Here is an 11,491-nt window from a genome sequence, read left to right as displayed (position 1 = left end):
AGGACCATCTGGTGTTCTTCAACGTACACAGACGTCGAACAGTACACGGGCCTCAACCATTTCGCTTTTACCGAAACGTGCCTGCCATGGCCGGGATCGAACGCAGTGACCTTCGGGCCGGTAGCCCAGCACAGTAACCACACAATCACGACGGATACATGAATTCCTCATGCAGACAGACTTCTAAAGGGAATCCACGTAATTTGTCTTATGGGCCTTGATGATCGAAAATGCGCTCCAAAGGCGCGCCAGCCAGGACAACCGCCGCGTTCCCACGACCACACATGAGGTGGTTCAAGCCCTGCTTACCAATGACCTGAGTGAGACCATGAAAAGAATTGTTCGGCAGGAGCGGCGCCAACGTTTTCCATCCTCGCAGCCATAGGCGGAGCTGATTGTACGACATCGTGCGCCCTGAGGTTCAGGTCGTGGGAGTAAATCCTGGTCGTGGCAGCCGCATTTTCAATGAAAGGGTGAATGCTCGAGGTCCGCGACCTTAGGCACGTATTCACAAATGCTCTTCGACTCGAAACTCAACCTCAAGGGATCCTTGAGGCTATTTGTGTTGCATAAACAGCAACACGAAAAGCCTCAAGAATCACTTGAGGTCGAGTTTCTAGTCGAGGAGAGTTTGTGAATACGGGCCTTAGGTTCAGGTGCACCCTAAAAAAAACCGGGTTTTGAAATTTCCGTAACCTTTCACTACAACCATAATAGTATCGGGCTTTCGAGACGTTAAGCCCCATCCTTTATTCTGTCGCGTCATTATTTTTCAACAGTGACATAAGGCTGATTGTATATTTTAATGAATCAGCCATGAGTATCACTCGTCTGCCTCTTATTGCGTTATTTGTGTCCTGTCGTGCTGTGCACTCTCTTTGAAGATGATTCCGCACCTATTCGCCAATCCTTGAACACAGGTCGCAGGATCGTATCCCCGCTGTGGCGCCCGGGGTTCGATGGAAGTGACAATGCTTGAGGCCCTTTAGATAGACGCTAAAGAACCAAAGAACCTCAGGTGGTCGAAATTAACGGAGCTCTACACTGCGACGTCTATCATAACCATATGATGGTTTTGGGACGTTAAACCCCTGCTACCCCTGCAACTATTATTATTGTACACTAGTTACTCACACATCTTGCTGGAAAAGTAGTACATGACGAGCAGGTTGGTGGCTATCGCAAGCGCGAACAGTGTGACGAGGTTGCAGTCGAGCGGGCACTGGTCAAAATAGCCTCCCTCGTTCAGTGCCTCTTCATCGGTGCTTGTAAAATCGTCCGTAGGTTTGGGCTGATGGCTATGGTACGAATAGCTGCGCACGACATCGTACTGCTTCTGCTGTTCCTGCGGCTGTTGACGCTGCTGGTCGTGTTTCTTATGCTTGCGCCTTTGTTCGGAGGTGGCCACCGCCGTCGTAGCTGCCAGTCCGAGCGAGGTGCTCGATGGTGCGGTCAGCGCCCCGGGTACAATGTCCAGATTCGCGTCCTCGTTAAGCGGCTGCTCGTCCTTCGGCTTGATGCGCCGGTGCAGCGTGAGGAAGCTGCGTGGTCAGCATGTACAGCTCACATTTCGGTAACGGCCCACACGTCAGGTGCACTCCAAATACTCCCTTGGGCCTGCGAGTTTTCACTCGTACGTACAGTGTATATCGCTAAGTTCCTAAGCAACAAACAAATGGGCAACGTCTAAACAGTTTACAAGTTTGTGAATTCACTCCCTTGCTCCGAGTATACTGTGCACAAGACGATTAGACAGGACGATTTAGACAGGAAGAAGTAGAAGAAAACAATGGAAAAAAGTTCCTTCTCGCTGTTCTGAATGTGGGTTACACTGCTTAAATGAATTCCAACTTACGAAGAATTGTAATTTAGGCGCGTTGGTACTCACCGAGAACCCTGATGGGGTTGCGCAAACAGCTACTTCACATGGGAGGAAACGACGCTGGACTGCATTCGCCCGTGTAGTTTGTCTATCGACTTGAACACTGCCCCCGTCAGGATGTGTTACAGCTTGTACGGGTCTCTATTACTATTCCATAGCAAAATGTTTGTACAGACGTAATCACAGTTTTGTATAGTGCCAAGCAGGCTGCTTAAAGTGGCGCTTTCTGCATAAATAATGAAAGCCTGACACCACGCTAATATTGAACACAGTCATTCTGCATGCTGACTTTCCTGCTAATAAATAAAAAAATCAGAAACTTGTAGCTAATATGAGGTGGTGGCTGCAGACAACCATAGCGTAACACGCTCTACCACTCTAGACAAATGTAATTCCATCTGTACAAATAGGACAACCAATGGATGCCAGGTGCTTGGAGAGTGTGCATGATAACGTCATTAGGTCCGCTCCCGGGAAAACAAGGGTGCTGTCAAGTGGTAAGCTAGTGGGCGATAACAGCTATGAAAAACACGCGAGCTACTTATTTTCTTCTCGTTCGGAATATAGAGATAATAAAGTGAAAGCAATAGAAATCGCACAAGAATCATATCTTCGTAGCTATAGGATCACAACCCGCGTAGTCGTCTGACACGCACGTTGCTACATCTGTATCGCAAGGGCTGTGTCATAACTGAACTAGCACATAGAAAGCTCGGTTCATGTTCATAAACCATAGCGACGCCAAGCGATAGGTTCAAACATTCAAGTTGTACGCACAGAAGCTTCCGGGTACTCCCCGCCCAGAGCGCTCCCACGGCCACCGTAGAACACGCTAAAATGCACAGGACGATCGAACTGGTTGTCATGTCCACGTGCACAAGGTACAGCTTGGCTGCGGGACCCACGAGCGTGCTCCCATTGGCTGGCGCAGACGTCCAGTCCGAAATATTTTTGGGCTACAACAGGAGAAGTGAGTTTAAGGAAGACAGCTAGATGCAAGTTTACGAACCCTAAAGTGGCCATCAGCGTGGGCTGCAGCTGAGAACGCGTATTTGAGTGCAGGAAGTGGTTTGTTTTAATCGCAGAGTGCCATTAATAGCTTGACAAAATTTATGTAGACCATTATTATACACCCAACTTGCTTTTCACTATCGAACGACAAAAAAAAAAAAGAATCAGCAGCTTTACAGCACCAATGGCCGTATTTATTTGAAAGGAGGAGCATGTCCATAGGAGCTCTCGACGAATCATATGGGACCATTTGCTAGCATTCTTTGGTGTTCACGGATGTGGATAGCCCTGAAGTGGTTGACGTTCTAGAACGGGCTTCAAATGGGCACGACGATGACGTCTGATTTTGTGAATCAATCGAAGATGATCCTTGCACTTCGGCATAGTTTGCGATTTCTGCAGTGCGTGAACGTAAACGTTGAATTGAGTAAAGTTGGGACCTATAAGGGGCTCAAACGGAAGGACTTCTTGATTACACCTTCTACACCAGAAAAATACATGCATTTGTAGGGATTTTATTTAGTCACTTTGATTTGATTAACTTCATCACTTGACCGGTGTTATACTTGTGTAGGTTCTAACGAGAGGATAAGCGTAATATTGTTCTTTTTATTTTTGTGGTCGGCTATTTTTACATGGTGAACCTATCTTCTGCAACGACTTATTGGCAGCATTTTTAACGAAGACCTGCAGTTCTTTGTGCCTTCTGAATAGCAGTCAATATTTCGTTAGCATGGTGCTTTCATATGTGCTACAGTGTCAAAGAATGAGGATTCGTTTTTTTTTTTTGCAATATCAGTAGAATGTGAAACCACGACAGGGAATGATACAAAACCAAAAACGGTAAGTTACTATCCATTTGAATGATTCTATCAATAACAAGAATGTGCGTTTCGAAGTCTAATTATGCTGTACCGAATACGCCGTTTTTGCGAATGCACCGACAACCAGCCATTGCTCAGTCGGTGTGAATTTCTCTCAACCGAAAAACGATAACATCTCTACTTTGTGCTTTAAGTTCTGTTTTTACTTTGAAACGGTTGCACGCCTCACATAAACATTCGAAGAGTTTGTATCCGCATCGTCGATTGCTAATACATACCTTGAACTTTTCAACTGCCTTCAGCTGCAATTCGGCAAGAATAATGTCTTGGCGAGGAACCAATACATCCGATTTGGGTGTGAAATAAGCCAGGTGGGACTGCATATACGGGAAAGAAAGAGATACATTGAAATAGAACGGCCCCTGATTTCAAACCACGGATTGCCGCACAATGTTCACGGAAGGAGAAAAAAAAATTAACTTAAAAATACGGTACAGGTTAATGCAAATTCAGAGCGCTGCTTCGTGTTGGAAAAATGTCGCCTGTGTTTCTCAAGTTTCGTCTATTCGATGTTGTAGCAGTGTAACATTTCTTAACATTTACCAAAGAAACTGCCCGCGCTCGAATGGTATGCACACCACTCTGTGCATTCCAGGTGTCGCGAACCAAGCGTAACGCCGACAGCCTCGTTACTACAAGCGAAGCAAGCCGCAGTGCACGCGCCAGCCTTTCACGTGCAGGAGCTCCGATTGACGAGACAGCGTGCACGACGGAGTAAAAAAGCGAGGTTTTAATTGATACACCGATTGATATGTGGGGTTTAACGTCCCAAAACTACTATATGATTAGTGACAAATGACCTGTAATATTAACAGGCAGCGCATGGGCTCCCAATTTCGGTCTTGTTCGCTCTATCAGATGCGTCGACACTAGGCAACAGCCATGACGCCACTCAACGTAGAAACGGGCGTTTAGAATGAATGAATGAATGAATGAATGAATGAATGGATGAATGAATGAATGAATGAATGAATGGATGAATGAATGAATGAATGAATGAATGAATCTAAGTCAATTCAGGGGGATACCTTGCGATCAAAATTGCGAGCCACGACCAGTGAGTATGCGTGGGCAGAGACTGCTTCTGAGATAGAGGCCTCGAAAGGGCAAGGGTCCTCGTCCTCGGGAAGCATGAGGATGACATGCTTGTTAGAAGACTTCTCCAGGCCAAGGTCACATTTCTGGTTTGCGTAGTGAAACACTGCTTCGTGGAATGACTGCGAAATAGAGCGATAAATGCTCCCATTATAGTCACATTGTAAAAACAATGAAAGCTCAGTGTACTATTCGGTGTGAAGTCTGCATTGCGTTTTACTGTATTACTGCATTTCGCACGCTGCTCCAAATTTTGACACAATTTGCCCGGTTGTGCTGTGCTATAGCCTTGGTATCGTGACTTACTATTGTATTTCTATGATGATGTCACGTGACGTCATTGTGTGAGGATAGTGAGGTTCACAGAGTAGAAATGTCTCATGAAATTATTCATAATATGCAAGTCCGTTAATTACGACAAAAGCGAATAAAAATACGCTATGCAGTGTCATTGACCTGCTAAAATTGTAGTGACATGTAGTATGTATTTCAATAAAGAATTCTACAAGCCTAATAGAAGAAATCTAAATGCGTTTTATAATATTGGCCATCATAAAACGCGTACACGCGAAGCTATTCAAACTTGTGATGTTATATGGGCTTTGTTAGCGATATTTAGGGACCTCTTTTTATGATAGCGTTAATGATTGTCACCATCAGAAATGACAGCTTAACAATGCGTGCTGTACCCGGTAACGTGGGATTTTTATCGACACGCTCAACGCGCAGTGTACGCTGAAATACGACAAATTCTTGGATTGTATGAAGCATGGAGCATATGCCGTCAATTTCCAAATAGCGAGGACATGACACTGTATTATATTGAACATAGATTACAATATGTCTGCGTTGGGCTCTCTGCAAAAGTAAGGGTGACTCGGTTAAACTATATCACGGAGGCGTAATGAAACTTGTTGCTGGGCAGTTGGTGTATAGTTAAAATATATATGAAGGTGGAGCAACATGGGAACAGCATGTAGACGAGGAAACAAGTACATGCTTGCACTACCAAGTGGTTTGATTTCGAAAGGGCACTCAATGTGGATAGCAGGACGCACGTGTGCAGAGGGCCACAATAAAAATGATTGTGCGAAAAAAAAGAACAAGAAAACAACAGAATTCAATGTTGTGCAAAATAATAGATAGTGCGTTATCACACCTTCTGTCGAACAATTCGATGAAGTAAGCACCAGCCTATTCTTTCGCAACTGCATCACTATTTCACTTCACAATCTTGATCGGAAAAAAATTGGATACTCAAGCACGGGACTTACAAGAGAATGACAAATGCGAGCGCATCATATTTTTTGATGGACATCGTGTGCTGCTGTGAGCAAACAATCATATATCGGCTTGTTTTGCCGATTTACACGCTACTGCAACTTGATGGAATCGTGCACACCACGCGCACACAACACTCCCCTTTTAAAGGAATGCTCGTGCTTCATACCATAATTGATATGTGGGGTTTAACGTCCCAAAACCGCCATAAGATTATGAGAGGTGCCGTAGTGGAGGACTCCGGAAGTTTCGACCATCTTGGGTCTTTTAACGTGCAACCAAATCTGACCACATGGGCCTATGGCATTTTTAGCCCCCATCGAAAATACAGCCACCACAGGCGGAATTCAACCCCGAGACTTGCGGGTCCGCAACCAAGTACTTTAGCCGCTAGAGCACCGCGGTGGGGCTCATGCTTCATATCAAAGTGACGTTCCTCATCACCAGTATTTATTTCCCATACACGAACGCTTGATAACTAACATGGCACTGAAAAGGCTACGTGAACGTCAAACCTTGAAGCAAACTTCCTAAAGGGGCTGTGAAAAACTTTTTCAAGTCAATATACAAATAATTCACTGGAAGAGCTTATTGACTCATGAATTCAACGCCACGAAAATTTTAAAAATTCGTCCAGTGCGAGAAGAGTTTCAAAGATCTGTCGCATGCTGCAATGGCATTCTCTCTTCTCTCGTCCCGACGAAAGCGTAGAAGCTAAGCAGGGAGAGATGGCAGGGCCACAGAAAACCGTCATGCGAGCCTCGCGATCTTGAGCACTTTTTTCCTTTTTTTTTTCGAATGCACCGCTCTTTTAGTGTGATCGCGCGCGTAAGCATGGATAAGTGGCGGCCTTCCGCGGTGATCTCTGTAACGAGCGAGCGCGCCATGTTACAATCGGCCGATGACTGATAAATAGGTCATTGACGTGTGATTTTTAGGCAAGTAACGTGATTTGTCGAGAGAAGAGAAAGTAATTTTACCTGACTTTGATAATTTATTGTGAATTCCAGGCGCGTGATTTTCAACAATATTAGGATCGCGTATTGTCGGGAGCCTCTACTATCTAATATGTGTGGCGGTATGAGCTGGTTGGTATGGCATGACGATAGTTATAGCATGAGAACAGAACGACGACACCGAGTCTTGTGTGGATGTGGTGTACACTGTTCGTAATTTATGAAAGGAAACATGTGAGCTCATGGCCCGCGATATGCGGCTGCTGCTTATAGCTCCGTCAACCGACAGCTGAAAAAAAAAGTAGGCTTTTCGCGTCATCTATCGGCAAAAAAAAAAAAAGATGAGTCATGGTCATTGGACAAGCGTCGATAGGTAATACTCCCTCTTCGTTCTCATAACGGGTGGTGCCGCCGACAGCGGAGTTCCTTTCATCGGCTGTCCTTTGATGGCGCTGCAGAGGCAGCCGCCGCTGAGCGCAGGCCATAGGCTCGCGTGCTCTCTTTCGTAAAGGACGACAGTGTAGATGACACCGTTATGCCGCGGGAACATATGCCTCGGCCAAAGAGACGGATTCGTTAATGTGCACTTCAAAACGGACGTGGTGTACGTACAAAAAGATGTGATGGGTTAGCATATGCAGTTTCCTTGTAGGTCCGGCGCATTTTTTCTCGACTGAGATTTTAAAGCGAAGTCGGGATGCAGTTGCAAGAGAATAAGCTGCGGCTTCATCAGGTCGGTCGGCAGTAGGTGTACCATCAATCATGTTGCACATTAATGAAAGATATTTTTAGCAAGATTGGTGTTGATTTTGACTCTATGATCATGTGCGTACTGCTGCTATATATATAGAGTGTTCCTTCGAAAAAATAAAGCAGTTGGTGGTGTTCACTTGTACCGGTTTCCTCGTCTACGTGTTCGTCCCGTGTTGTGCTATGTTCATATATTCTAAATTACGATGGATTTCCTGCAGGAGAAAAAAAAAAGTAGATTTTTCGTGCGGAATTCAATTATTCAAACTCACGTCGTTTTCTTTGTACGGAGGTGGCTTGAAACGGGTGGACACGAAGGCGCAGTGGAGAGACTCGGATTGCGAGGTATCACGATAGCGAAATATCCCACCCACCGGATAGCCAAAATTCTGAAATAAGTGGTATCAATCAATCAATCAATCAATCAATCAATCAATCAATCAATCAATTAAGTATTTATTTAATAAATCAATCATTCGATTATTCAATCAATAAATCATTCAAGCAGACAGCGTGTATATTCGGATTGCGAGGTATCACAATAGCGAAATACCCCAACTGCCGGAGAGCCCAAATTGCGAAAAAAATCAATCAATCAATCATTCAATTATTCAGTTAATGAATCAATTATTCAGGCAGACAGCTTGTTGTGCCTTCATTATCGCTACTATAGTGCATGGCAGCGACCTCGCCGACCAATCATGACATCACTTGCGACAACAGAGCCCATCCTGTACCTACAAGAGTACTTTTGTCGTCACAATTATTCCCTGTATACATCACGGAGACAGCGACATAATTGCTACCTTCTTTCGTTGCATGCATCTGTGTCTTTGTCCCGGGTTGAAAAGTGGAATTTAGGAATAAACAAGCATGCACTCGTATAATTGCCTGGCAGGTTTTGTCTTATAGCCTAGATAAAGTGGTAACGCGAAATACTTCGTGGTTTTCCTTGCCCTAATCTATAATTAGGCGGCCCGCCGTTGGAAAAATGTATTGTTTTACAAGATACCTGGGAGCAGAGAAGCAGGTTTTGTGACTGAAACAAAAACCGCTATACAACAGGAATGTGCTGGTATCTCTTATTAAAATGCATACAAATACCGGTACACAGACTTTTTTTTTATTTAGACCCCTTCGAAATGCGACACTTGACCCCGGCCGAAGATCAAACACGCGTTACCGTTCTTAAAAAAGCCCTGCAACTTGGCCACTATGCTGCCCGCTAAAATTATTACGCCTAACAATTCGAGCAAGGGGTGAGGACCACATGTTCATATTATATGCAGGGCTTGTTCTTGTTTACCTTCTCTTGTGGCTCATACCCACTGCGGGAGATTTCCCACCAGCATCATCAACATTCATCGTCGTCGTCATCAGCCTGACTACGCCCACCGAAGACGTCTATGATGTTTTACGTACCTCTTTAACGAACCAGGTCCTGTGCTTGCAGCGGCCACGTTATCCGCTCAAGCTTCTTAATCTCATCGGCCCACCTAACTTTCTGTGTGGCAAGTAATGTAGCCAGAGGTAGCTTAGGCGCTACCTGCCCTGCCTATTTCTTCACGATTTCCGCTAAAACTTCCGTGGGAGGCGCTTGTTCGCGAACCCACTCTGCTATCTTCTTGTCTGAAAGCGTTACACGTTAAAGTGTAAGGAACAACTGGACTTATCTAGCGGTTTGTAAACACATACACTGAGTGAGGCTTAGTGCTCACCGCATCGTCCGCAGGTTTCCTCGCCTCTGCGCCGAGTAGCAACGAGGCCTCTAGCAGGAGAAGGAATAGACTGTGTTGCAAGGAGGCGCGCATTTCCAGTCGAGTCGCCGCGGGTCGAACACGCACCATAGCGTCGTGGGGCCGCGAGGATGGACCTGTTACGGTGGGAACTTGCGTACCATTGCGATGGTGATAGCCGTGGTGATGATTGCGCGTCTCGCAAGCCCACTCACAACGATCAATTCGGTTTGCCTAATCGAAAAAAATGATGATGTATGCACTAATGCAAAACAGAGTTCATTAAAAAGTGAATGTAAAAAAATTAATGACGCGCACTGCTTGTGGTCCTAACACGGAGAGAAAAACTAACAAAAAAAAGATCACATGCAGATAAAGAGGACTAAACGTGATGCCTCGTCATGGATCCAGTAAAATAGTTTCAAAGAAATAATTTTACTGTCACATTTGCATGAGTAACATTTGTAGCGGCTTTATATTCCAAAATCACGATATATTCATAAGAGACGCCGAAGTGGAGAGCACCGGAAATTTTGACCAGCTGGGCTTCTTTAGCGTACGCCTAATGTAAGCATATGGGCCTCTGGTATTTCACCTCTATCGAAGTGCGGCTGCCGTGGCCAAGATTCTATGTTGCGACATTGTACACCGTCATATAATGTTCCCAGGTGCCACTTAATTGAAGCAATAAGAGGGGCGTGCTAACTGTCTCTCCGATAAGACAAGACCACTTTCATAATCTTTAATAACTTGGCTGGCTCGTGAAAGACACAATAGAGAATTTGGGTCACTTCTTACGGTCACTGGCTACGGCTTCGGCACTGCACATAAAATTCTAATAGTGAAAATCTATTCCTGGCCAGTCCTCCACTGCACCTGCTGAACCAAGCCACAAGATAACGTTAATACGCATGTTTACTTTGCGAGCTGATCCAATCATCTAAATTGTTCAAAGTAATTAATTAAAAGCTATCGATAACGAGCAAAGCGGAGGGCTCGAGGGAAACGTGGTGGCCAGACACCCGGACGTCTGAGGGGTGTGCAGCGATGCGGTTACGCCCTCGATCACCGTAATGTATTGAAGCGATAACGCTCCACCAGCAACTCACACATCCACATCGAGCGGAGCCGTTTGATGGAGAGCCTTTACAACAAAGTTGCAGCCAGTATACGAATGGTAGCTGGAGGGGGTTATCAGGAAGCAGTGGCAGCAAAATGGTGTACTACATCGTAATGTACAACATTGTCGTGGTATCATTCGGCATCGCGTTTCAAAGCGAAATTACTGTTTTTGTGTTGCCGCTATGCAGATCCACTTGATCTAAGTTTTGGTGATTCTGAATACCGAAATCTCGTAATAGAACGTTTTCGTGAACCCGAACCTGGGTGAGTCTGGGTGAGTCGGATCCACTACAATATAAACACGTTCCCTCAAGTCAATAATTAAAAAATAATGAACCGGCTTTTCTTAATTAGTCACATTGACATCTTAGCTGCGGGAAGTATTTCCACCTCGACATTGAGCTCACGCACGGAAACGAGAGGAGTCTGACTGTACAGACTTTGATTAAAAATCTGTGTTCCCCCCTCTCTTCCCAAAAGAACCCACTTTGTATGCTATCGCTTGTTGGCTTCAGCACCATGGTATGAAAAAAGCAAGAAGAGGCGTGTCTCTGAAGCAATTTTCAAACTAATGAGTTCTTGCGTTTGTCATTGCTTGGAAGTGGATGGCCATTGTCCACAAGGCATTGGTGTCATGTATTCAGTCTGGTTATGCTGAGGCGATTTTCGAGTAATGAGACAGAAGTTTCATGCTCTTCTAGCTTTGAGCTGGGCAAACGAGCGAGAACAATTTGTTCTCGAACTACAGAGCTACACCTGCTCTGTCAGCTATTC

The 11,491-nt window shown here is 45.1% G+C and overlaps 1 protein-coding gene across 1 annotated transcript; it reads right to left on the bottom strand.

Moving 5' to 3' along the window:
- Positions 1-1,126: 1,126 nt before the first annotated feature.
- Positions 1,127-9,745, bottom strand: LOC142814394 (uncharacterized). Its single transcript, XM_075893131.1, has 6 exons — positions 9,578-9,745; positions 8,132-8,248; positions 4,806-4,994; positions 3,996-4,094; positions 2,660-2,838; positions 1,127-1,541 (listed from the first exon to the last, which is right to left on the bottom strand). The coding sequence occupies exons 1-6, from the start codon at positions 9,704-9,706 to the stop codon at positions 1,127-1,129; spliced, it is 1,128 nt and encodes a 375-aa protein (XP_075749246.1). The 5' UTR covers positions 9,707-9,745.
- Positions 9,746-11,491: the final 1,746 nt, after the last annotated feature.

The sequence above is a fragment of the Rhipicephalus microplus genome, chromosome 4 (genome assembly GCF_043290135.1).
Source record: "Rhipicephalus microplus isolate Deutch F79 chromosome 4, USDA_Rmic, whole genome shotgun sequence".
Classification (NCBI taxonomy): Eukaryota; Metazoa; Arthropoda; class Arachnida; order Ixodida; family Ixodidae; genus Rhipicephalus; species Rhipicephalus microplus.
Note: the sequence above shows the minus strand (reverse complement) of the source record. Positions and strands in the feature narration are given on the sequence as shown.